General features: G+C 40.7%; 2 protein-coding genes across 2 annotated transcripts in view; both read right to left on the bottom strand.

Moving 5' to 3' along the window:
* C6 (complement C6) lies at positions 1 to 26,767 on the bottom strand. The gene is given in 17 exon segments (XM_062018946.1): positions 1 to 182; positions 2,097 to 2,338; positions 3,733 to 3,823; positions 4,345 to 4,536; positions 5,490 to 5,622; positions 6,046 to 6,157; positions 7,317 to 7,488; positions 8,668 to 8,895; positions 9,718 to 9,882; positions 10,824 to 10,946; positions 11,186 to 11,426; positions 19,603 to 19,803; positions 21,770 to 21,908; positions 22,466 to 22,607; positions 23,262 to 23,406; positions 25,669 to 25,822; positions 26,613 to 26,767. Coding segments are annotated over 17 exon segments (2,817 nt in total).
* Positions 1 to 27,640, bottom strand: part of RPL37 (ribosomal protein L37) — a 346,904-nt gene that overhangs the window by 50,615 nt on the left and 268,649 nt on the right. The window lies entirely within an intron of this gene.

The following is a 27,640-nucleotide window of genomic DNA, read 5'->3' on the forward strand; positions in this document are numbered from 1 at the left end:
TTACACCAGGCAGCTTCCCTGCTCCAGCACCTTTAGTTTGATGCCAGCACACTTCATGGCTGCTAGCATGCAATGACTAACTGCTCTCCTCCTCCCTGTTGACCTCATTTGGATGCAGTGAAGGTGTCTCTCTTCTTTGGGGCACTGGTAAGGCATCAGACAGGAGCACTGAGTCTGTGTCTCTGTGAACGAACATGTTGGAATTCTAGTTGAATATGTCATGACTAAAATCACATTTTGTAGTTTAACTTCATTTCAAAGTCTAACAAGGAAAAATGCTATTGGACATTTGTGATAGACTGGTTACAAAAAGCCAATAGTGAATACACTAGATAGTAGGGTTTTAGGAATATAAACAAAAGCAGCTTTAAATATCAGGTTTTGCAGCAGTGGCCCAGCAATGAAGTATCTGTTTTTATCCACTGTCTTTCCCTGTCCTTTCTTCTAAACAAAAAGATACTAAGTTGACTTTCTGTTCCCAATTATCCTTGCAAACAATGTTGCTGTGAAATGCAGTCTTAAGGTCCATATTGTGTCAGTTCCTATTTCATTAAAGCTCCCTTTATGAATGCTAAGCTACTTGCTGCTGGCTTGTGGTATAGCTCAATCCTGCCGTTATTTCATTATCCATTTCTGATCTAATCTGATTCTGATCCTTTATATTCTTTCCGAGAAATTCCCTAGGCAGGAAACTAAATTTCTACCTCCCCTTTCTTAAGACATGTGAAAAGTACGTGTTTTCCTCCATTTAGCTGCTTCTACACGGTACTGCAGTATCTCTGCCTCTGTTTTGATACCAAGTACTCATTCTCGGGAAACTCAAAACTTTCACTTCCTAAATGTTTGTGCGCACTCTTGAGAAAAAGGACTTTTGTGGAGATGGTGAAGAGCAAAGTCCAATTCAGACCTCTTCAGCAGTACAATGAAAACTTGTTTTTTACTTAACGTGTTTTTCTCCTCTCTCATTTTCTCACACTTATCAGGGCTCCTCTGTAGGCTTTTGAGAAAAAAAAACACTGAGGTACCAGCACAGGATCCTGCTTTAAGCCACTTCCATGGTGGAAGCAGATCTAGGCTTCTGAGGGACTCTGGTATTAGTAAGCCCAATACTTCTTTCAACTGTAACCACTTTCTGAAGAGCTCAAGGTGACTAGAGGTTCAACCACAGCATGTCCCTCAAGGTGCACACCTGGTCATACCTTATGCTTCAGCCCCACAAGAACATCTCGTGAGGTAAATTTACAGCTGCCTACTTCAAATCCTGTGCTGAGGAAATCTAGCATCTTCAAAAGAGGGTTTTAGGATTGCTGTGCTGCTATTTCTTGACTTATTATAAGAAGACAAGGTGTGATAAGCATCACATTTGTCTCCAGAAACAAGTGAAGGAATGAGTGTAGCTGCCACTCAGCCTTTTCCTGGAAAGTGCTTGATGTGTGTGTAGCCAGACAGCACCTTAGATGTTTACAGGAAAACCCACTGCTCTTATCACCAAGTTACACAGTAAGCAGCCAAGTTGCAGAACAGTGTTTATAAAATAATCCTCTTGGGGATTTCACCAACTTAGCTAGTTCATCAAAACTCTTAATAAACACAGTTTTCACATACAGGTATTAGTATATTTTACCATTAAAATCCCATTAAGCCTGCTAGCCCCAGTATTGCTTTTTCACTGGTATCGTGATTTAATATCATAATTTAATTAATATGCTATAGAGGATGTGACACAAATTAACTCCTGAAGTACAAACTAGTGGTTATAGTAGCCTCACAGAAAATAGGCAACAACATTGGTGACTGCTTTTTTATGATTAAAGATTCACGTGTTAATTCTCCTGAAAAAGTTTCCTCAGTCTCCAAATTCCTTTTCTTCCTCGGTAATGGCAAGAGGCAATGCAACACCGCTTGTGCCTACGGCAAAAGGCACATATCTAAGTGTAATGCTGGGCAGCAGAGACATGAGACTGACCACAGTTTTACACTCCTCTCATCATAAATTGCTCAGGTGGAATGCAATGCCTGTAAATCCCTCTCTTGGAGCAGTGAAGGAGTCATCACATCTTTAGATTGAAAGGGCCAGATAAACCCCATCATCATACCTGGACACTCTTCCCAGTCGTAGCAGGTGTCATAGCCACAGGGCACTTTCTTCAAGCTGTTTGTAGAGAGCTTTGCCCTTTCAATAACCCATTCCAGGTTGAAATCACCATGGCAAGGGCCAGCATGTAAAAAATGAAATGACTGCTCTCCGAGGCATATTTCGGCTGAATGCTGACAACTGGACTTGGTTACATTCCGTTCAGAAACAGCATGTAGCACACAGATGTCTTCTGAGTAGTGGCTGCCCCAAGAAAAAAAAAAAAAAGACAAAAGGGGAAAATTATTTTAGCAAACTGTGGAAAAATTATTTTAGTAAGCTTTTAAATGCACCACCAGCATTGGACACAATGCATCAAACCCACATCCAGGTTGGATATCTGTCTGAAGATCTAAGGCTGTCTCAGCTGTTGCAGGATCTGGGTCTGATACAGTGTAGTCCTGTGAGATGGGGAAGCCTTGGTCCTGTCCCACAGATGAGAGAATGACATGTGCCTGCGCAAGACAGGGAGTCCTGTTACCTCCACACAGTGTGTGAAATTTCCACAGTGCTTTGTCTGAATCACTACAGCTCTGTGGTTGTGTGTGCAAGTATGCCTCTGAGACATAGTCAGTTTGGGACAAATGACAGGCAAACCCAGCCACGATGCTTGTAGCTTCTTTCTGTATTGCTTTTAATTTCTGAATGGATCCCTTCTCAGCAAGTGCAGGTGTTTCCAGGCAGCATCATTTAATGGAGCTTAGTTATTTCATATAGAGAGGGAGCAACACAGCTCACCTTGTTTACGTTCCTGAGTTAAGCTTACAGCTTTAGTCAAGAAAACCTGTTCAGTTTTCAGAGGACTTGGCCTATCTACTTTTGGCAATGCCTATCACCCTTTGAACATGCTTCCTCTCTACCCAAGGGCCATTGAGAGAGAAAATACCTGATTATTTGGCTGTTGACATAAATGAGATGAATACCATGTGAAAAAAAGTACTTGTGTGTGGTCACACAGGAGACCTGTGATAGAGTGCATGTCAATCTCAGCCCTAGAACTGCACAGCTCATTTTCAATCTGTGCTCATCTTTCCTGTCTCCAGCCCCAGATCACACCCTCTCTCTGGACAGTCATTTACTAAAAATGCTCTAGGATAAAACTCTATTCATTTAAGTCTCAATGGTCTGTGCAGCTCATGCTATGGAAAGAGACAGTAAATCCAAGTCTTATATAATTTTGTATGCTCTGTAGTTCAAAACATACCATGTATTTTGCAACATATTAGTCTGAAAAAGGGGAATGTCAAACACATGGAGCACAATCTATTATAGCAAGGTGATGACAGTTAAAATATAGAAATTGGAGGAATGAAAAGAAGAAAAGGAAGAGTTAGGATCTCCAGTAGCAGATGACAATATAGATTAGAGGGATGCACCATGACATGCCATTTGGTTAATGTCATGGTTCATTTTTTCATAAACTATAAATAGGGCTGTAATTTGGATAGGGAGGCATAGCTGGCTAGTATCTGAACTGAGAGTAGCCCTGAATTGCCATTGTCTTTTATTAGCCTCCCTGTTTTGTGTCACAATGGACTCTTGGTCTATCACTGGCAAAGCTTTAACTTTTCTTTCTCTGATTGAAGTGCTTAACCTACCCACAGTCTTCTTCTGGAGACATACAAACACACTGAGATCCAACTTGCTTTTGTCCTGGATTGCAAACACCTCTAATTTTTGTTTGCACATCTGAAATAAAAGATTGAGAGTTATTGTAACTAGTGAAAAAGTGAAGCGAAATGTTTTAGAGTCATGGCATAAAACCTAAAATGGATTTGGTTCCATTTATCCCGTATTTCTCTTTTCAAAAGCAGCTGTGGTTGGGATTGCATAAGTGCACATCAGTCTGCAAAAATCACTGGAAAATCCTGTACAAAAAGAGAGGCTGAAGTTTCAGTAGAATGCATTTTCCTGCTTGGCTTTCATAAAGCCTTTTAAATACAGCTGGGATTTGGTTTGTTTTTAAGAAAACAGTTTCAGTATCTCAATTTCATAATTGAAGTATACATACATTGAACCCAAAACCCTGAACTCAACACAGAAGTCTGGTGTTGAACGCTGTGCTAGCCACAAAGTAAACCCAAAATGAATGACCAGTTGCTATATATCTTAAAACCAGCCACCCGACTCCTAGTTCTAGCTAGTTGAAATAAACTGTGCTTTTAATAGCAGCAATATAGAAACAGCAAAGTATCCTCAGGCATACCAACCTTTTTCACATGTAATAGATCCCAAAATGTGAGGTATCCAGGACAGGTTTTTCCCACAGGTATATTGTGTTTGACCAGTGACTATGAACCCAGCTTGGCAGCTTAGAGTCATCATTTCGCCAATATTGTACTGTTGCTTAAACGGGGAAATTGTGATGCTGTCAGATGTTGGTGGCCTGGGGCATACTGAGGCTGTGGAAAACAAGATAAAAGTGTAATTCTTGTTGGTTTTAGGGTGTGCAGATATTTACAACAAGTCATAATGCTTCATCCGAAGAGTCATAAACACATTCAATAACACTGAACATGCAACTGACATTCAAAGCTAATAAATATTTAACATAATTAAGTCTAGAAATTTTCAGCACATTGTCATAGTTTTTAAAAAATATTTTTCAATCAGTAACTAAACAATTACAATGTGCTTCAAATGTATGCTACTACACATAATTGAATTTTACAGTTTAATAATAAGAATGGCATCAACAGCATTTTTTTTCTTTTATAAATGAAGCTATTATTAAAATCTAAACAGATGGTAGCAGAGAGCTTGTAAGTATGTTCAGGATTTTTTTTTTTTAAAATGAATACTACATCAATGAAATCACACTGAGTTCTAGAAAATTACTGGAATATCTCTTGGCAAACTAAGGTCAGTTCTGATCCTTAATTCTTAAGTGGACTGTTCAGGGCATTGTGGAGGTTTTCAAGGTTGTCTGAAGAAGGTGTTGGTGGTTAGAGGCACATAATCTATTTAATATAAAAAAGGGCAGACAAGTTCCTTTAAGAATGTTTTCTTCCATATGACTGTATCAACTTAAAGATATCTATATAAGCCTCAAAGATGAGTCCTTCTGATAAAGATATTTAAAACTAGACAAAAGGACCTCACAGCATCCCTCAGAGTTTTATAAAGCATTGAATATTGCAATATCCTTACAAAGCAACACTTCTGAATTGAAAAAGGACTGATGTAGTGACTGATTGGGTTTTTTGCTGTCTCCACATAGAAAACCTTCTCAAAATACTTTCTCTTCAGGTATAATTACAGATTATTTTGTTAAAATCTGTATTAAAACCAATTTTGTGTGATTTTCTGCTACTTCTGTTTTGTTGGTGGTCTAAATTTGTTTTCTCTTTCTTACTTTGACATTCAACTGTGTGTTGGGTCCAGGTTTGGTCAGGCAGACATCGAAGGAGTCGATAGCCACTGAGGACATGACCACTCACACAGGCTATTTCAACTTCTTCCCCCACAGCATACCAATTCTTTTCATTCTACAAAAAAGAAAAAAAAAAGGAAAAAGCTCCTCAAAAATCTGTGATAACAAAAAGGGACATTGTCAAAACAAACTATGATAAAAGCCTGATGATATGATGCAATGTATGCTTTTCCTACTCTGATATATGAGTCATCTGCTCGCCTGTATAATGGTGTGTTTTTCCAGCTGCACTAGCTGATGTCATGGTTACAAAACAAGGATTTGAAGACCACTGTTTAATGTGGATTTTAGCTTGCCTTTGCTTCAGTTGCTGGTGGATGTTTGTGGACTAGAGTCGCACAGCATGTCATGTACACAACATGCTCACCAGCACAGTAGCTAGCTTGGGTGTCAAGAACATGTAGCAAAGAAAATGTAAAATTACCCAGCTCTGCAGATACTACACTTTCCTTCTGGATCACTCAATTGTCATGCTCACCCTGATAAAGCCATTTTCTGGTGGGTCTGGCCTGGAGCATCCAGACTCAGGTTCACCAACCAAGACATCCTCTTCTCTCCTGGATTCATCATCATTTATACAAGGAGCACCCCTGAAAAGTAACAAATTTCCTGGTAAGGATGTGTCTTGAGCACTGATGTCACCTAACGGCAATGGCAGAATGTCAGAAGCTTTGGACAAGGAATGTTGTGAGTGTGTCTCATCCCACCCCTCCAGTGAAATATAATTTATTCTGTTCAATAAAACATGGTGGACATCAGCAGTTGCAGGTGTTGACAGGAGGGAGATTGTGAGAGCACTAAAAAAGTGACAGATACAAGGTTGCAATTTCTGTTGACATGACTCATAAAATAGTTTCATAGAGTAAGGAGAAGAGATAAAGAACAGCAAATGGAGGAGGTCTCTAAGGAGTCCATGTGATTTGATAGGGTTTAAGATGATGTGTGTCTTTGCATAGTCTAACATAATCTACTGCCAGCAGGCAGTAGTTAAAGGAGGCTGGTCTCTGTGAGCAGGGAGCTGTACAGCCCATGATGTCTAATGGAGATGAGTAATAAAGAACTTTGGAGCCCATTGCTTTTAATCCTCTGCTTTTCACTCAGGAATCTCTGTAGTCATTACAGCAGGGATGATGAAAATCCTGCTCCAGCTCTTCGTTCCAGTAGAGAAAAACTGAACCTGCACAAAGCCTTCTCTTGAAGATGCAAGAAACTAAGTCAGTTTGGGATTTGAGTTAGGGATTTGATTTCAAACTGTGCAAAACTAGTACCTCAGACATACTTGAAAGCAGGAATGTGAAAAGCTCAGTAGTTTCAGTGGAATCCTCTCTAAAACTGAGTTCAGACCTAAACCTCTAAGAGAAGAGGATGTGATATTAAAACAAAACAAAACAAAACCACACAAAAAAAAAAAAGAAAAAAGAAAAAGAAAAAAGAACATGCAAGCTCCCATGAATGGAAGCAGATGAGTTCTGCATGGCTTTGGAGAGGAAGTCATGCAAAATAGTGTCAGAAATCTACAGGCATACTTCAGTATGTACTTCTTCAGCCATTTTCTAGGAATAAACAGTGAATAAATCCAAACTTGAAGCAAGTTGTGAAGATTTTCAGACATTTTCTTCTCCCAGCCCCACCAGAATAATACAGATAGGGGATCTGTCTGCTCTTTCTCCTTGGTAATCACAAAGCTGTTCTGGAGAGCTCCTTAACTCTGTCCCATGACTACAAAGATCTTCTAATCTACCATCTTACCTGTCCATGAATACAGAAACATAACAGTCCTCCTCTTCTTCCTGTTCTCCTTCACAAGGCTTCCCACCATTCACTGGGGAGGGATTATTACACTTCCGGGTCCTTCTTGTTTTGAAGGAAGCATCACAAGAACTCCATTCAGATCAGCAGCCCCAGCATCCATCTACAGCAACTGGAAAAAATAAAAGAAATACCGTCTCTTGGTAGATCTATGTAATACACAGTACTTATTTTAACACCACATATGAGAGAGATGGTGGTAAAATCATGATAGCAGTTTTCAGAGCATTTAACATTGTTACAGTTAAGTGAGTAGATTGTACCTAGAATATGAAGTTTTCTAAGGATATGGTAAGCCAAATTATAGCTGCTCCATGAAAAACTTTTGTAGTTCTGTTTGCAAGTAATATTCAAACACAAATGGAACTTATTTTCTACTTCTATTGCACACACAGATGTTTGAGTTTTCATGATGCTGACAGCCTTTTTAGATATCTCAGTATTTAATGAGTTATTAAATAAATCTGAACTCTAACTCCATGTCTAAGCACCAAATCTACATCCTATGCAAGCTAAATTAAAACACTAATGTCGTTTCTTAATCCCTGGGGTATTTTTTCTGTGATACATTGAAGCATATACAAAAATTTTCATTTGCACATTCTTTCTTTTCTGCATGCAATAGATTTTCTGCATAAATATCTATCTGCATATCTTCAGTTGTTTATTTCTTTCAAAGTATTCCTTTATCAGGGTCAGATAACGAGATCTATAGCTGCCTAAATGACTTTCCTTTCTGTCTCTTTCTGGTCATAGAATAGAAATATGTGCAATTCTAAATATAATACTGTAAGCTGCTTCTTTTGTCCATAGGTATGACACTAGTGCCATTTTAATTTAAAAAACTATTTGCATGAAATTGTTCTTTAAATTCTTCAGAACGGTGATTATGTTCCCTCTCCTTCAGACAACTGAGTTTTCCTTCTGCATTGTAATCAACAATTTTTATCTCCATTAGGCATTTAGTCTTAAGCACAACAGGCTGTAAAGAATACTAAGGAACAGATTTCTCAATTTTGCACAGGTTATCTTTAATGTCAGCTTCTTCCTTACTGCTGAACAGCTCATTTCTTATTATGTAGATAAGAAATTTGATATCATGCCTTACAATTTCTTTTGAGATGTGCCTGTTCAGTTTGATTCTTGATTTTTAATCCTACTTTTATTCTTAACACTTTCTGACCATAACCATGGGGTAAGAAGTGCTAAGAGAAGGTTATGTCAGATTCATCTTTGACAAGTAGGTAACAGAAGGACCACATTCACATTCTGACAGTATCACCTCAAATACCTGATTTGTAACCTGGAGCTCATATCTGACAGTTTTTGCCATAGGTGCCAGCCTGGCACAGGCAGAGGCACTCAGTCCCAGAGAGCACAGGCCTGCCGTTGTTTGGGCATGGGGCACAGTGGCAAGGGTCAAACCTGCCCACGTATTCTCTCAGGGCTCTCCCCAGGTTGCGACGTTTGGTTGCTGCACATGGCACATTCTTCACCAAATCCATGATGGGCGACACCTGCAATGGCAGACAGTCATTCAGCAAGCAGTTACTGAGACACAGTAGGGTTCTGTTGGGGGAAGCTCCAGGATTTTAAAGGCACTAGAGTCTACACATTAATCTGTATTACACAGGTGCGCTGGAAGTTACAGACACTTTAAAGCTGCATGACAGTACTATGTATTTATATTGTCCTGTTTATATTGCTTTTATTTCCCCAGTGTAGGGCTATGTGAGCCACTGGAAAAACAATCAAGTGGGATACTCTGTATAAAAATTCAGGATACCACAGATGACATGGGGTTTGCTTACACCTGCACCCTTCCTACATTACCTTCAGGAGATCAGCAGCTGTAGTAGGACAAAGATGCCAAGCAGGCCTTGGCCCACTTACAGCAGTTCCAGCAAGCTCATTACATGTGTAGGACAGAGTTACCAGGAAACTGCTGTTTTGTCTCAGTTTAGATATGTACCGTCCCTTGCACCACAGGCTTGATAAGGGAATGAGCACACGGGAAGAAGTGTACCCAGTTCCATTCACTGTTTTCCTCCGCAGTAATTAACTCCTGACCAAGCCCAAGCTCCTGCCATTGCTGCAGTAAAACACTTGTATTCCTCCCTCTTACTCTCACTGTCCACAGATGATGCACACCTGGTGGGTGCACAAGAATTAGTTCTAACAAATGTCGTGTGTATCTATGTTTTGCCAGTATCAAGTGCTTTCATATCACACACAGCATTACACCAATTCAAAAGACAAAACACCTGTATAGCTCTCTGAAGAGCTGATAATTGATGAGTACTTTATTACTTTAATATTCTTCTTGGTTATTCTCTTATCTCAAAGTCAACTACCACTGGATTGTCCTTTGTTGATTCCAGCCAATTTGTGAAGACTACATGTCCTGGAAAAGCCCCTTTTTTCTCCCAGGCCAGAGCTGCTGCATATTCTGACCTGCCACCTTTTATCAGTGAGATTGACCTTTCAGCTGACTCCAAAATGGAACCTGAAAGGAGCTTTCATTACAGCATTGTCAGGCAAAAGAACGATGTAACAACAGAGTTGAAAGAAAAAGTATAAGAGCATATAAAAGAATTACTGTGATTATTTTTTTTTAAGTTACAGAATGAATTCTAAGCTCAGAAAAGCAATCTTTGTTGTGATGGCAGCCTGTCCTAGTCTTCCAAATGAAAGTGTCTGAGGCCTCAGACGTGAAGACATTCAGAACTACACAACACACTTGTGGAAAAAGCAAGGGATACAGCAGATTCCTCTAGAAGAAAACACTGCAATGCAAAATCTTTAGTGCCAGCTATAAACATGAGTAATGGAAATTTATCATAAAATGAGGACAAAAAGATATGGAAGTGATGAAATCTCTCATTTTAGTAGTGCAGAACATGACTTGCCATTCTTGCAGAAAATACACCAACTTTCTGCAGTTCCTGATACATATTTCTGTCATTGCCAGAGAACTCCTGCATCTAGAAATCTGCTTGGCAGGAACAAAATGGGAGAAGAAATTCAAAGAGTGTGATATTGCTGCCCAACTCTCTCATTAAGCCCTGAGCAACTGTTAAAGATCAGGAACTCAGTCATAGTCACATATTTCTACTTGTATCCATTTCCCAGTTCAGCATGCCTGGGACTGGACCAAATGCCACAGGGAATATTTGTCAGATCCAACTGGAACACCCAGTGTCACTATATCTCCACTGACAGTGCTCCAGAGCAGAGTGCTTCTATGATACAATATCTTTTGCAAGTAAGGGGATGTTTCCAGTGCTTGCTTCAGAGACAAACATTGAAACATTGGCTCCCCTGACAGTGGTGGAAGAGCACCTCTAGTTAAATAAAGTTGAGAGGGCACCTGAGGTACCTAGCTGAGGACAATGGTATCTCTCAGGCTAAGAAACACAACCTGAGCCCTATTCCCATCATGGTCACCTTCATGTTTCTCAGTCATCCTGTTTGTGGTGCACCTCATACTGACTTTCGTTTTCTTCCAGAGTAACACGCGTCTTCTTGTTTCTGTTCGGACATACTCGGTTGATTCATCCACTGCCAAGCCTAGAAATACCACAGAACAGCATCTTCATCACCATAACCCTGTTACATGACAGCATCATGCCCCAGACTGCCATATCAAGGTGAGTAGGTGTCCCTGCTCCTCACCCACTATTCTGTGGGTCACAAGTCTAAAGGATTTTTTTCTGTTGGAGAGCTTACTGTGTTGTATAAGACACAAATTCAGTGATAAGAGAGGCTGGTAAACAAATAATGATATTTTCTTTTTGAAGATTACATACCCGAGTTCTTCAATTCCTCAGAGCTGTACTGGTAAAGAATGTCATAGGAACCACCCATCTTCCCAGAGGTGTAGTAATGAGTGCCAAAGTCATCAAATATTCTGCTATATAAAACGTAATTGTACTCCAGGGGCAAGTGATTGAGTGCTTTTAGAAAGACATCTGAGAGCTGCAGACCCGACTCTTTCATAGTGAAGTTTGCAACAGAAATTACTTTATGGACTCTAATAAAGTTGGAATTCTGAAAATCAGAAGAGGAGAGTCTTAGCACCTTCATAAGTAATTAATTGCAGAAAGTGGAAGAGCCAAGAGTATATTCTGAGATACATTGCAAGAATTAATTAATTCTGTGTATCATGCTGCTTTAGCCATGAAAAAACTAGCCCTGGAGTTTCCAAGAGCTCTGTGAGAATCTTGAGCTCATTACTCCTTTATATTGTAGGAGTATATAGCATTCCAATGAAAAGTAGGACTCCCTGAGCACCTGCCAAGCAGAAAGAAAAAGGACTCTGGCCATAACAAATAAACAATCGATTGATAGGACAACCAAAAGTTCCAGATGATAGGCTTCAGCTTCTAAGCATCCATAGGTTGTATCATGGTTTGGCCCTGATAGCAAAGAAGCACCATGTCAGTCTCTCACTCTGTGCCCCCCATTCAGTCCCCATTCAGGAAGAGGCCCCAGCAAAATGGGAGTAAAAAGATAAGCAAGGTTGTTGTGGATTGAGACAAGGGCAGGGAGGGCTCGCTGCCAATTATGGTTCTGGGCAAAACAGACTCCAGTACTCGACTTAGAGAGGAAAGTAGGAAAGTTTATTCTACAAGAAACAGAACAGAATGAAAGCAAAAAGGGAGTAGGATGATGAGAAAATGACAACCAGCACTTCAAGATCTCCCTCCCCCATCCCTCCTTTCTTCCCGGGCCCAGCTCACTGCTCCTGATATCTCTACCTCCTCCCCCCTCAATGGCTCAGAGGGGCAGGGAGTGGGGGATGTGGTCAGTCTCTCACAGATGGGCTCTGCTGCTTCTGTCTTCTTAGATGAGGATGATTCCTTGCATTCTTGCCCTACTCCAACACGGGGTTCCTCCCCTGGGACACAGTCCTTAACGAACTTCTCTGGCGTGGGTTCTTGAGAATGGTTGCAGTTTCTGTAGATATAGGATCTCTCCCTTAGGACATCACCTCTTCTGGGCATAATTTTAATGAGCTTCTTTGTCATGGATTCCTTCCCACAGTTACACTTCTGTGAATATTGGGTCCCTCCCATGGGACACAGCCTTCTACGGCCATACTTACGGCCCCTGGATGAGGTTCTTAGCAAAACGAGTCTCTGCCCTTGATACAGGGTCATTACCAAAATAAGTCTCTGCTGCTGATGTGGGGTGTCTAGCAAAATGCAAACAAATCTATGCTTCACCAATCCTCTCTGTAGAATGCAGAGGAGTCTCTGCTCCAGCACACCTCCTCCTCTCTTTCATCACTGACCTTGGAGTCTGCATGGTTGTTTCTCTCACTCTTCCCACTACTTGCACCACCACCAGCCAGAAAAGAAGAAGGGACAGAAAAAGAAAGAAACACGAAGAAGCCTCCTATTCCGGCTTCTTCTTAAAAAGTGATCTTAGAGGTGTCTAACTGGCTCAGCCCTAGAAGTGAGTCTGGCTCAGAGCTGGGGAGAGTTTCAAGCAATTTCTTACAGGAGCCATCTTTACAGCACCTTTCATCTTACCAGAAATGGCTGTCATGTTGAATCATGACAGGTTGTTTGCAACTTGTCTGGCTAATGGGTATTTTGGATTCTAGCTTCCTGTTAGTTTCACAATTTATCAGTCTGTTAAAACTAAAACAGGGATAAAGATTTCATTGAGTTCAAGAATCAGGTTGTTAATTTGAGAGGGAAAAAAAGAGGAAAGGTTCAAAAAACTGGAAACATCTCTCACATTTAGAAAAAAAAAGGTTTTGAAACAGCTAATTCATATATTTTTGAAAGGCTACAGGTTGTTTATATGGGAGTTTAACTACATGGAAAGGAGAGGAATAGGAAATACTGGAAGAAGGGATTTATAAGGTGAACTGGTGGCTCAAAGCTGAAGCAAAGAAATGAGGAGCAAAGAGAAGGGTAGGAAATGAGCGAATTACTAACTAACAGATCGGAAAGATTAATTGTAAAACTTTCTACTGATTTATACATGAGTTCTGATGAATTTTACTGTCAGTAGATTGGCTCTACTCTACTTCTGTCTCTGAGGTCACTTGGCTTAGAAGGAGCAAGGATGCATTTAGATAGGGATTTATGCCCAGTCAGGACTGTGTAACGTGTAAGCTACACCTCAGATCAACATTTGGTACAGCACTGCTCATTTCAGTGCTCTCTTTTGCTCTCATTGACAAATATACTAAGGACACTCATGTTTCTGCTGCACAAGAATAAAAAAGGAAGAAACAGGCTGTGTAACAACTCCCAAATTCCATTCAGCTCCTAAAACACCCTGTGATAATGTAGTCTTTAGAATTTTCAGGTGATTTGCTTCTGACCCTCCATTTTCACCCATTCTAGCTAATATTTCAGTTAAGATCCAGGAAACTGCAGGCCATTTGGTTAAATATAGATTCTAAAATCTTAGCTGGTTTTAGCATGCTAAATATTTATTTGTGTTTGACAAGCATCTCACACTTGGATTTTCTGCTAATGAAAGTATCTTAAATGTTTTTATTACTCGCAATTAAGTGGTTTTACTCCTATCAATATAGTTGTGCAACCCTGAGATTTCTACATTAAATTCCTGAGACACACACAATGTTGGAAACCTCTATTAGTAGAACAATCCAGGAACCTGGATTCCAAAGTCTTCAGTCACATATTCAATCATAATGGAAAACTATGGTGCCAGCAGCAAGCTTGACCTGTGAGTACTAGTTACTAACACAAAATGTTAGTAGACCAGGGCTGATTATTCCCAAAGAAAGTCTGGTCTATGCCTATGTACTCAAGTTTAGTTTTGTCATACAAACTACTTAATTGACAAAAAATTGCTAAACACAAGCTGAGCTGGACTGATATTGAAGCCAACAGTTTTAATTGGAAACTTTCTAACATAGCAGGGTTTCAAACAAACATGCTGATTAAGTAATATTCAATGCCAAATATCATAAGCAGAACTGCTGCATAACCATGTCTATTCCTGCTTGACATTCCCACGGATGGAGAGTTTCTTATCTTTGAGCACTCAGTTTTTGTAGTTCAATTCATAAAATCATAAAATCATTGGAATGGAACTTTAAGATTACCGAGTCCAACCACTAACCTCAGGAAGTGCATGGGCAGTGGAAGTAGGGACAAGTATCCCAGGAAGAGTATTGGGACACAGCCTGGTTGTGTTGTGATGGGGTCAAGAAGGCCAATGCACAACTGGAAAGGAACTTTATAAGAGATGTCAAGAATAATCAGGAGGGCTTCTGTACATATCATCCAGAAAAAGAAGATAAAAAAAGCGTATCCACTGGATGAACTGGAAAACTGGTAACAACAGAAAAGAAGGTGACTGAGGTAATCAACAATATTTTTGACACAGTCGTCATTGGTAATCTCTCTTCCCACAGTTCTCAAGTGGATGGACTACAAGGCAGGACTGGGAGAGTGAAATCCCTCACACTGTGAGAGAAGATCAGGTTCAAGACCCTCTTAGGAAACAGAGCATACGGAAGTCTATGAGCCCTGATAAGATGCATCCCAGAGTCATGAGGGAGCTGGCTGATGTAGTTGACAAGCCACTCTTCATGATATTTGGAAAGTCACACTAGTCTCAAGTGAAGTCCCTGGATGTTGGAAAAAAAAAGAAACATTGCACCCGTTTTTCAAAAGGGTAGAAAGGAGGCCCCTGTAACTACTGACCTGTCAGCCTCCCCTCTGTGCCTGGGAGGATCATGGAACAGATCCTCCTAGAAGCTATGCTGAGACACATGGAAGACAGGGAGGTGATTTGAGACAGCCAGCATGGTTTCCCCAAGGACAAGTCCTGCCTCACCCACCTACTAGCCTTCCATGGTGGAGTCACTACATCAGTGGACGAGGGGAGAGCTACAGATGTCATCTGACAGGGTGTCTGTATGGCCTTTGACACAGTCCCCCACAACATCCTTCTCTCTGAACTGGAGACAGATGGCTGTGATGGATGGACTCTGTGGTGCATAAGGAATTGGCTGGTTGGTTGCATCCAAAGAGTAGTGGAGAATGGCTTAATGTGTGGATGGAGATCAGTGATGAGTGATGTCCCTCAGGGGTCCATACTAGGATCAATATTCTTTAATATCTTCATCACTGACGTAGACAGGGAGATTATGTGTACCCTCAACAGATTTGCAGATTTCACTAAGCTGGTGTGGTTGACATGCCTGAGAGAAAGAATATCTTTCAATATCTTACCAAGATCAAGATGATCGGGGGACTGGAACATCTTTAATATGAGGAAGGGTTGTGGGAACTGGGGCTGTTTAGTCTAGAAAAGAGAAGACTGAGGGGGAATCTTATTAATATTTGCAAATATCTAAATGGTGGGTGTCAGGAGGTTGGGATATCCCTTTTTTCTATAGTAGCTAGCAACAGGACAAGGGGTAATGGGATGAAGCTGGAACACAAAAAGTTCCACTTAAACATAAGAAAAAACTATTTCACTGTGTGGGTGAGGGAGCAGTGGCACAGGCTGCCCAGAGGGGTTGTGGAGTCTCCTTCCTTGGAGGTCTTCAAGACCCACCTGGACATGTTCCTATGTGACCTGATCTAGGTGAACCTGCTTCTGCAGGGCGATTGGACTAGATGACCTCTAAAGGTCCCTTCCAATCCCTACCATTCTATGATTCTATGATAAAAGGACAGAGTCTTATATCATAAAGAATTCACCTGCATTGAAGTTGCTGAATTTTACAGGAAGAAAGGATTCTGTTCTCAAAACTTTTCTGTGGATGTGTTGTTTCTGAGATTAATTTTTTGACTAAACACATCTCTCCAGTCATAAGACTGTAATATACAAGTTAGGTATCAAATAAAAAACTAATGTAGATGAAATCCTAGTACATGTATTATAGAATCATGAATTATAGAATGGTAGAGGCGGTAAGGGACCTCAAGAGATCTTCTAGTCCAATCACGCTACTAAAGCAGATCCGTACAGGAACATGTCCAGGCAGGTTTGGAAACCTTGAGAGAAGGAGACTCCACCCTCTCCCAGGGCAGCCTGTGCCACAGCTCCCTCACCCTCACAGTAAAGAAATTTCTCCTCATGTTCAGGAGGAACTCTTTGTATTCCAGTTTTTGTCCACTAGCACTTCTCCTGCCACTAGACACTACAGAAAACAGTGTCACTCCATCTTCTTGACATACATTTTTTAAATGCTTGTATTAACAAGTTCCCCCCTCACTCTCCTCCAGACTTAACAGCCCCAGTTCCCGCAGCCTTTCCTCATAAGGAAGATGCTCCATTCCCCTGATCATCTTGCTGGCCCTGTGCTGGACTCTCTCTAGAAGTTCCCTGTCCCGCTTGAGCTGGGGAACCCAGAACCTGACACAGGACTCCAGATGAGGCCTCACCAGGGCAGAGTGGAGGGCGAGAAGAACCTCAACCTGCTGGCCTCACTCTTCTTGATGCATCCCAGGATGCCATCAGCATCTTTGGCCACGAAAGCACATTGCTGACTCATATTTAGTTTATTGTCAACCAGGACTCCCAGGTCTCTCTCTGCAGAGCTGCTCTTCAGCGGATCAATCTGCAGCCTGTTCTGGTGCATGGGATTGTTCCTCCTCAGGTGCAAGACTTTGGACTTGCTTTGGTTGAACCGCATGAGGTTCCTCTCTGCCCAACTCTCAAGCCAGTTGAGATCCTGCTGAATGGCAGCACAGCCTTCTGGGGAATCAGCCAGTCCTCCCAGCTTGGTGTCATCAGCCAACTTGCTGAGGGAACACTCTGTCCCCTCATCCAGGTTGTTGATGAGGATGGCCCCAGAACCTATCCCTATGGAACCCCACTGGCCACAGGCCTCCAACTTGATTCTGTGCCATTAGCACCACCCTCTGAGTTCTGTCATTCTGCCAGTTCTTGATCCGCTTCACTGTCCACTCATCCAAGCCACACTGCTTTAGCTTTCTGATGAGAATGTTATGGGAGACAGTGTCAAAAGCCTTGCTGAAGTCAAGGTAGATGCCACATGCTGCTCTCCCCTCATTTAGCCAGCCAGTTATGTCCTCACAGAAGGCTATCAGGTTGGTCAAACAGGATTTCCCCTTGGTGAATCCATGGTGACTCCCCTTGATAACCATCTTTTCCTTCATATGTTTAGTGTCAACATTTAGGATGAGCTGTTCCATCACCTTTCCAGGGATGGAGGTGAGGCTGACCAGCCTGTAGTTTCCTGGGTTGTTCTTCCTGCCCTTTTTGAAGACTGGTGTACACTGGCCTTTCTCCAGTCCTCAGACACCTCACCTGTCCTCCATGATTGTTCAAACATGTTGGAGAGAGGCTTAGCAATCACATCAGCCAGCTCCCTCAGAACTCTTGGATGCATCCCATTAGGACTCGTTGACTTATGAGCCTTAAGCTTGGCCAACAAGTCTTTAACCTCTTCCTCTTCCACCCAGGGCAAGTCCTCTGTTGTCCTGGCCATCCTGTTATCCTTGCTGGATGTGGGTACTTTTATGTACACTAAACATATTAGTATGAATTAAATAATTTGAAAATGATGGAAAGCAGCTTAGCAATCACATCAGCCAGCTCCCTCAGCACTTATGGATGCATCCAATCAGGACTCATGGATTTATGGGTGTCCAGCTTGCCTAACAGGTCTCTAACCCAATTCTCAAGACCAAGAGAAGGTCTTCTATTCTGCAGACTGTCTCACTATCCTTCGGGGACTGTATGTCCTGAGGGCTAAAGCAAAGAAGATATTCAGTAGCTCTACCTTCTCTGCATCCTCTATCACCAGGACACCCTTCTCATTCAGCAGCAAGCCCACATTCTCCCTAATCTTCTTTTTGCTACTGATGTACTTGAAGAAGCCTCTTGTTTTCCTTTACTTCCATTGCCAGGTTTCATTTCAAAAGGGCTTTAGCTTTCTTGCTGTTATCCCTACATGCTCTGGCAATCTTCCTATACTCTTTCCAAGAAATCGGGCCCCTTTTCCACCTTCCATAGACTTCTTTCTTCTCCTTGATTTGCTCAAGTAGCTCCTTCATTCACAAGTAGTCATTCATCCACACAAGCTTTTTGCCTACTTTTCCTGATTTTCTACTTGTGGGGACACACCATTCTTGGGCTTGGAGGATGTGACACTTAAGGATTGATCAGCTTTTTTGGGCACTTCTACCATCTAGAATTCTATCTCATGAGATTCCTCCAACCAGGCCTTTGAAGAGGCCAAAGTCAGCCCTCCTGAAGTCCAGAGTCACAACCCTGCTTGGTGCCCTGCTTCTTCCATGCAAGATGTTTAACTCCATCATCTCATGGTCACTGCAGCCAAAGTTGCCTCCAACCTTCACATCTCCAGTCAGATCTTCTGTATTTGTTAGCATAAAGTCCAGCTGCACGCTTCTTGTTGGCTCCTTGACCACTTGTGAGACGAAGTTGTCATCAGCATTCTGTAGAAACCTCCTGGACTGTGTGCACTTGGCTGAGTGGTTTTGCTAGCAAACATCAGAGTGTTTGAAGTCCTTTGTGAGGACAAGGGCTGTTGATTGCAAGGCAGCTCTCAGATGTTTGTAAAAGGCTTCCTGATCAGCTGGCCTGCAGTAAACTCCCACAACAGTATCGCCCACGCTACCCTATCCCTTAATTCTCACTCATAAACATTCAACTCGTCTCTCATCCATTTCCAGGCAGAGCTCAATGCACTCTAATTGCTTCCTCACACAGAGAGCAACTCCCGTGCCTTGCCTCATTGGCCTGTCTATCCAAAACAGCACATAGCCATTCATGGCTGTGCTCCAGTCATGCAAGCTGTCCCACCATGTCTCCATGTTCTTGAGAACATATATGCATAACATTCCTGAGTGCACTTCATTTCTTATTAGAATTGTCTGCTATTTTTAATACATGACATTCTGCCTTCTTTATCTATAACTAGGACAGGGAAAAGAGTGGTTTGCCCCATCTGATAATCTCAGATCTCTATCAAATCCATGGTTTTTTAAGTGGAATAAGTCTATGATTTCTATCTTAAAACCAGAAAAACATGCTGAATTACAGAACGTACGTTTAATCCAGGAACATCCCATACTATCAGAAATCAGACTTTTTAATGCATTATTCTAATGGGTTTTTTTAAAAAACTGTAATGTCGATGCCTTGATAGGGAAGTAGCCTGGTAGCCTGGCTTGAAATAAGTAGACAGAAATTGAATGGAAGGAAGAAATTGGAGGCAATATTCAATTACCTTTTCATATGAAGCTTCAATGGCTTTCTTGAAGGACGAAGATGAGGTGACTTTAACCTGTGTCTTTCTTGAGAATATAAATGGGATACCAGAAGATTTTGTATGTCCATGAGTGGATGAACTACTTCCATGAGCTCTATCACTCAGGGGAGTTAAATCATTGTAGAAATCTGATGCTACATCATCCTCTTCATATGTTACCTGGGGACACAGTAAAGCAAAATATATTTGCCCAAATAATTATCTTAAACAGAAATCTGTTAAGCAATGAAATCTTGATATTTTAATGAAAGAAATATGCCTGACTGTTTCAAATATGGCAGTATAGTAAAAAACTCCTCTTCTTAATGCAAAAGATGAGTCTGAGAGAGGTTAATAGGTGAGATGAATCCAAAATAAGAAGTGGAAACACTAATAAGGATTTATGTAAGCATGTAATATTTTCTTCTAAAAAGCCCCACTCCCATGACCCAAAGCTCAGTAATAACATTCAACAAGAGTCTCAACACAATTTTCAAAACTCTCAGACCTTCATGCTCTGTCTATACTATGACTAAGTCCTAGGCCCTTGGCTTCTGTATTATATGAGACAAAGAGCATTATGTTTTCTGTCCTTTCTTCTTAAATCCCAGCTAAAGGAATGAGTGGGTTTCCAGAGGAGAGTTTTAGAGTTAACTTGCAGTGTTAGCATGCATGCTACATGGTAGACTAAGGGTAGGTGGAGAGGAATCGGGAGCAAACCTGACTGATAAAGTTGTTAAACCTCAGTGGCAGTGCTGTCCAAAGCACCAAGACAACATTAGTATCAGCTCAGAAACTACTGATTTTCCTCAGGCCAGTCCCTGTGGATGTTTGAAAGATTCTTTTTTTTTTCATCTTTCGATTTGTGTGATTAATAGGCAGAGTAAGGACTTTGGGAGATGAGATGGTTCCATCTCCTAGGTCACTTCTATTCTCCAAGAGCTCATAAGCTTCTGCATGGAAACACACTGGAGTTCCAAGAAGAATTCTTTCTATAGTGATCTAGGCTGCTCTAAATGTTAAAATAAGATTATTAAACCCTTAACAGTTACTCAAATAGACATCAGGAACTTAATAAACCAGAGAGCTTTAAAGAGAGCTGAGCAAACCAAGGCCTTTTTTTTTTCCCCCGTTGGATAATTCTACATATGATAATTTTTCACCATTATTGACAAAACCTACGTGTCATGGTCAACCCAACTGCAGTTTCCATGGAACATATTAGACTGCCCTTTGCTGAGTTGCATCTTTTAAAGTAATACTAAAAACCTGCAATGCTCATGGCAAAAAACCTGCAGTTATTTTGTCCGTTAGTTAAGGATTTTTTCAGGTCCTATATTTCCTCCTTTCCAGTGCACTATCTGTTGGCTTCAGGACGAGTCTTGCCAAGGTGTGCACAGGCAGATGTTGTGCCCTAATCATGGTTTTCAAAGTATTTTCTAACTATCACTGCCTAAAATTGGGAAATATTAGGTCTAAAAAAATCAGCCATTCACAATTTTTTTATAAGACACGAGCCAAGTTCCTTTTGTCCTTGGACAAGACTTCTCCCCAGACTGTATTTCTTGTCCTCTTGCTTCCCAAACTAGGGTTCTGTCTCCTCTCCTTGCTGCTCTTTGGAGGCGCTGGGCAGGGAGCACACAGGACTGAAGGGCTGAAATGATGCAGGGAAGAATTGTATCCCAAGTCTGCAGGTGATTAGAAGGAAACTAGAGTAAGGACAGCCATTGGTACTGAAAGAATACACTAATGAGGCTGAACTGAGCTTTGAACTTGAACAAGCTTCTGATCAGATTATATTAGACTTGAACAAGCCTCTGGTCAGTTTATGCCAAGGTTAGGAACGTGGCCCTTTGCATGAAGACAGAACAAAGACATGGCCACAGCTATGAGGAAGCAGGAGAGAGCCCAAATCGTGTTGAGTCTGATATATGATGCAATGAGCAAACACAGATCTGAAGGGTGTGAGTGGAGCCATCCAACCACTCAATTTATCCCATTTCCACACATCCCTTGAAGCATGTTCAGGCCTCACCATGATGAGAAATCTTGTCCTAAGACACATGTTATTGCCTAGAACTTGAACACATAACTTGGATTTTGAATATGGCAAGTTTTTCAGGTAGGAGTTGCTGCTTGAGAATACCTGAAAGCTGACAGCCTCCAAGTTCACAGGAACACGGTACAACTTCCTTGTCTCATTGTGCTTCACAGTTGTGCATTGTCCTCCATTGAATGAGTTGCCAGGGACCTCCCCTCGACTCTCTCCTGCCAGAATGTGAAATCTAACAAAAAATATTTCCAGAGATTAAGCAATCCCAGAAAGATATTTAGGTTTGAAATGTTTAGTTGTATTCAGCTGCATTGAAGATTTTGTAGCTTGGAATGAAATGCTGTGAGTACCTGGGTTGTATTATGTTCGTCTGCAAGGCTTTCTCATTTACACTGAATTCACCTGAAAAATGCTGTAGCAGAAATCCTGTGGTTATGTATTATAGAAAAACATTTATAGAGGAACATCTTCAAAATTTCTGAAGCACCTGACAGAACCAAGCTGGAAGTTTCCAGTATGTGATCCTGTGCTTGCTGTGAGGCAGGAGGGTCACTCAGCAGTACTTCCTGACAGCTTTTCATCTAGCACATCAGCAGTGCAGAGCAAGACAGGCAGACGCAGTGGGCAAGTCCTAGTCTGATAGTTTGGTTGCGTTTTCATAATTTCTTGTTCATTTTTATTTTAAAGATGATGTGTTTGAATGAGATGGTCTCACATACTAATTGGGGATTATCTCATTTACGTAAATTAGTGAGATAAAAATCTCAAGTTTAAGAAAAGATGTCTTACCCACTGCCTATTAACTGCACACCTGGGATGCTGTCATACTTTCTGTTACACATGGTCTTTTTCCTCCCACAATTTCTTTCATCAGAGTTGTCTCCACAGTCATTTTCTCCATTGCATTCCAATTTTTTTGCAATACAGCGACCTGCACCAGAAAAACAGCAACAGTAAGAAACATTAGGCAAAGGTTCATCATGTCTGAATGCAGAAAAGAGCAGCTGTTTTTTTTCACCTAGTAGAGGTGTGAGCTTGCTCACATACCAAGGGAGCATAATGCCTAGATTACTACAATAAGAAATGATTGTTTCTATTCTACCAGTTTTGCCTTGCTTTGAAGCTGCAAAAGCCTAATTTAAGGTTTAGGAAAAGGATGTGTGAATAAAGTTATTTTGAGGCTGATCTGGTATATTTAAATTGAAGCAAAGAAGAAATACCCACAAATCTAATAAAAAATAGCGTGAGGCTGTGTCAGACAAATTGTGTGGATATGTTCGTACAAGAAAAATTTGTTCAAAGAAACATTACTGGAAAGGTGCTATTGTCTAGCTATTATGGACATATACAGATATTGCAGGCTAGATATTGCACTTGGATTACTTTTAGTTACTGAAGAAACTGCAAACATAAGCTACTACTGAAATACATTAAATCCTTAAGTAGACATTTGTCCCCACTCCCCTTCCCTGGAATTTGTGCATGAAATATACAAGATCTGGGTCATCTAGACCTTTTTTGTTTTACTGTCTAGCCTTTTAACTGTCTATTAATGCATCTGTTATGCAAAGGAGATTATCATTACTGCTTTCACACTGAAATTTATTCTTGCAATCAACTTCCACTATGTTGCAGAGCCTAGCTGGGAAGCACGGGCGAGTCTCCACCAGTGGCTCAGTACAGACCTGACCCCCAAACTGGGATGATCGCAGGAGTGTCTGGACACGAAACTGAAAGGTAGAAAAAAATAAAACCAGGGTTGTTTGTGTGAGCTGTTTTTATAGCGAAGTGTGTCCCAAATAGAGCCATGTGCCTCAGTGCTGTTGAAGTTTACAAAAAACAGACCCCTGAAGGAAATAATCAGTTATTTATACCCTTACATCCTATCACACCATCATCCCAGGTAAGGCAGGTAGGAAACTGAAATCCAAGAGCCTCAATAGCTCTGACAGAGCATACGTGATTTAATGCTTTGCAGTCTAGGCTACATCACTGCAGGAATTAAAAGTCCATCCCTGTGGCTTCAGTTTTAAAGCTACAGTAGGAAATGGTGTGTGAACAAGCTTACAGAGATTTATCCTGTCCTTTACCTTCTCAAATACTTCAACACTGACATGTATTCCTATTCCCAAGCCAGTTGGCTTGGCTTCCACACAAAGCTTCTTGCCTGAGGAGCACTGGCTACATGATGAGGACAAAAATGGTTTTCCTGAAAGTTTCTGTTACTAAAGATGTGGAAGACAAATCTGGAGCTCACTGTGTTTTCTTTCCTGAAGTAGATACTCTCCATGAAGAATAAAAAAGCTGAAGACTGCTTCAGATATATTTCCTATTCCAAGAGACTTCTGGTAAGACCTCCCTGCATGTGACTAACAAGTTCCTCCTGTAAGAATTTTTCCTCACTGGAACAACATAGTTCCTTGAGAACTTCTATTACTTCTCTCCCTGTAGACAGACTCTGGAGTCAAATAATACCGGAAAATGTCTAGTAAAAGATCAGAAACTGATGAACAGAAAGTGCAAGGTACGACATCAGACCATCTGAAAGCTTTTGAGCTCAATATAACTCTTTCTTGTACTCCATTTGTGAGCTTCCACCGCTACATCTCACCCCGTCACTGGGGCCTTGCTTACAGTAAACTTCATGCTTAATTTGGAAGCCATGTCTTCCCTTCTGTTGTTTTTTTTTTTTATATTTTTGAAAGTCACAGGCAGTGGTCTTTACAGCTTGGAGAGAAAAATGGATCACAGTCCACAAAAGCACCTTTTTGCTTGAAGCAGTGAATATGTTGCATCAATATTTAAAGTTACTAAAAATGAACAACATTTTTATATATGAATGTGTAGGTAAGAAACTTAGCCATTTAGGAGGATATTGATTACAAGCCAGCTCAGTTGAGACTAGTGCCTCCTTTCAGCTCTTGCAGCTTGTTTGTTGTCTCCCATTATGTCTCCTTGCTCTGCTCTCATAGCCTCCACCCCAGTTGGAAGATGGGAACTCCACCCAGTGGTTCATATCTCATACCTAAGAGAGATGTCTTCATGTCTTCTTGCATGAGGGTCAGGAAGTTATATGCATGTAAACATTTACTTTTGATATCTGACACGTTCTTCCAGATTGCATTTCAGGCGTGCATCTCTGAAGCTGAGCAGGATGTTCCTGAGAGCTGCAGGCTGTATCTGCATTGAATCTTGGCGTTGTTATCATGGTGATCCTCAATGCTCAGACAGACCAGCTACATAACAACCAGGCCATGTATCTACCCCAAACAATCTATACGCTGCTCAGCTCTGTGCCCTGCAACTTTATATTTGACAGGTTTTGGGTTCTTTGGGTCATATCCACTTGAACCTGACTTTCCACCCCTCTTTGCCATCTTACCTCTAAGTCTACCATCAGCCAACAGACGTAAGCCCAAGAGTTAAAAAACACCATCCTGGGGCTTTGCTCCACAGATATTAAGCATATCCACCTGCATTTTTTTTGTAGGCCGTAAAGGTTGGGGGACTGGTGTTCTGAATTTCTTGACAGCACTTTTAAAATGCTCCTAAATATCAATGTAAGAACCCGAGCATTTCTAGCCACTGCTTGTTAAGATTTTCTGGTTAATTTTCATCAGAATATTTGATCTTATTTTTCTTGTGTTTAGATTATGTAGTATGTTATGGATAAGCTAAAGATTACATTACTTTCTCCTACTAAAACAGACATGTAAATTCTATACCTTAATGTATCCTTTACATAGAAAACTCACATTTAATTGTGACAATGGAACTTTTGAAGCAAGCTCTCATAAATAGATTTATATTACTTAATCACCTCTTTCTGATTGATCTTTCAATCTTCTACTGATATAATCCATAACCAATTTCTCTTGTTAACTTAGATCATCATGTTGCAGATCAACTGCCTTAAAGCTGAATGTCTGAAATAAAGATGTATCTTAATAATAATTTCTTGCATTTAACCTATATTATACATTTTTACCTACTTGTTTTTTAACGCATGGGTCACATTCTGACCAAGGGCCAAAATCTCCAAGCCGACAGTTGATAGAACATGTGTGCTGGTTACATGCACGTGATTCCTGTTTTTTGCACAGCCGGTTACAGTTTTGGCTATAGTAATCATCCATTCTGATTTGCCTGAAAGAATTTAACAAGTTATACTAGGAAGGAATCATAGAATGTAGATGTTCTCTAACTGTGAGTGAAGGCTGATAAAGAAAATTATTTGATCCCAATGAAAAAAATTTTGAGAGATGACAGGTAGTTGCAGAATGTCTGTTAAACAAAACAAAAAAAAAAAAACCAACCCACTAAACTCTGAATGTGTCTAAAGTTTACAGAGCAATTAATTTTTATTCATGTCACTTCAAAGATCCTAGACAACAGATAGATAAAGAGCCAGGAGGGAAAGAGAGGATTTCCCTGAAGTTTAGAGAATATCACTGAATTGCATCTAATTTCATGCTGCTGAATCTTTATTTGACTTTAACTGTTTTCATACAGTTAACCACCCAGGTAGGTGCTCTATGTAGGCTCTTCATGCTGGAGCTCACCCCTGTCATGGCTCTGCTCTATGCCGAGCACTGAGCACCATCCCTACCCCAGTGCATTCACAGGGGCTGGTTGCTCAGTGAATGCTGGCAGCAAGGCCATTGCAGCATGTGGCTATTCTCTCCTCATTGCTAGTGTTGGCAGATGTAGATTTGTTTGGAAGAACTGTAATGCTTTATATACATAATTCTGCAATATTTAAGGTTTACCATTAAAATATAATGCATCCCATCCATCTGGTAAACACTTGCATATGGCAAATTTTCCTGGTGTATTGTGGAAACTGGAGCTTCAGACACTGGTCCCCCTCCATGGAAAATGTATTTTCTCAGGGAATAAATAGCAGCATAGAAGTAGTGAGATAGTTTGGCCCTACCTGTGCCTGATCTGTGTGCCATAATTGCAGGTTTGTGAACAGGCAGACCATGACCCCCATGGGTAATGCTCGCGGTAGCACTCCTGGCTGCCCCCAATCACCAGGCTCATCAGGATCAAGTGAATTAACACAGTCTTATCCATAGTGGTGTCCATCTACAACACATGCACAAATAGCAAAAGCTCAAGAAATACTGTTGTGCCAGTATCCTTAGAGAGATACTTCCTCTAATTTTCAGGATCTATAAACCTGCTTCACAAAGTTCCTAAGCAGTGTAACTAGAAAAGGACTAGTATACATGATATATATTCATCAGTAATTTTGTTGATACTTTAAGAAGCAGAAATCACAATGGCTTTTTAGGACACTTATTTATCAGTACCAATCATGACTGCACAATATTTTTATTTCAGAAGTTGCTTATAAATCATTTTGAATGTGACAAATAAAGATGTGTTATTACCCTTCATTGCCTAGAAATATTCTCAAAAATATTTTACGGGAGTAAAAATAAAATCTGGAGACAGCTTTCCCTATAAAACATGTAAAACAACAAACAGGACTTTAAGACAGGACTTTAACTATCTATTACCCTGTAACCAATTTGTTTTCACGTGCCTATAAACTCACTTTGCAGAAGCATTTTGCTGCAGCCAATCTGTCCTCCAGCTTTTTTTGTTCTGGGTTTTGACTAACCTATCTAAATCACAAATCAGTACTATCAAAGCTTATCCAAGTTTTCTACCAGCAGGAAAAGACCGAACAGCTAGACTCTTTTTCACTCTGGTCAATCAAACTTTATTTGATAAGGCAGGAGGTTACAGACAGTCCTTAGGAAGTATTAATACTTAGTAAAGTTTAAAAACGTTTTCCACACAAACTCTTTATTCATTGAAAAATGCAAAAGATTTTTACTCCCCATTGTAAGACTGAATCAGCATTAAATTTGATAGGCCATTACAGTAGAATGTTATTGTTTTGCTTTGCCTCAAAAAATCCAAAACCCCATAGGAAGTTATAAAAGCAAA

This window comes from Colius striatus, chromosome Z, assembly GCF_028858725.1.
Source record: "Colius striatus isolate bColStr4 chromosome Z, bColStr4.1.hap1, whole genome shotgun sequence".
Taxonomy (NCBI): Eukaryota; Metazoa; Chordata; class Aves; order Coliiformes; family Coliidae; genus Colius; species Colius striatus.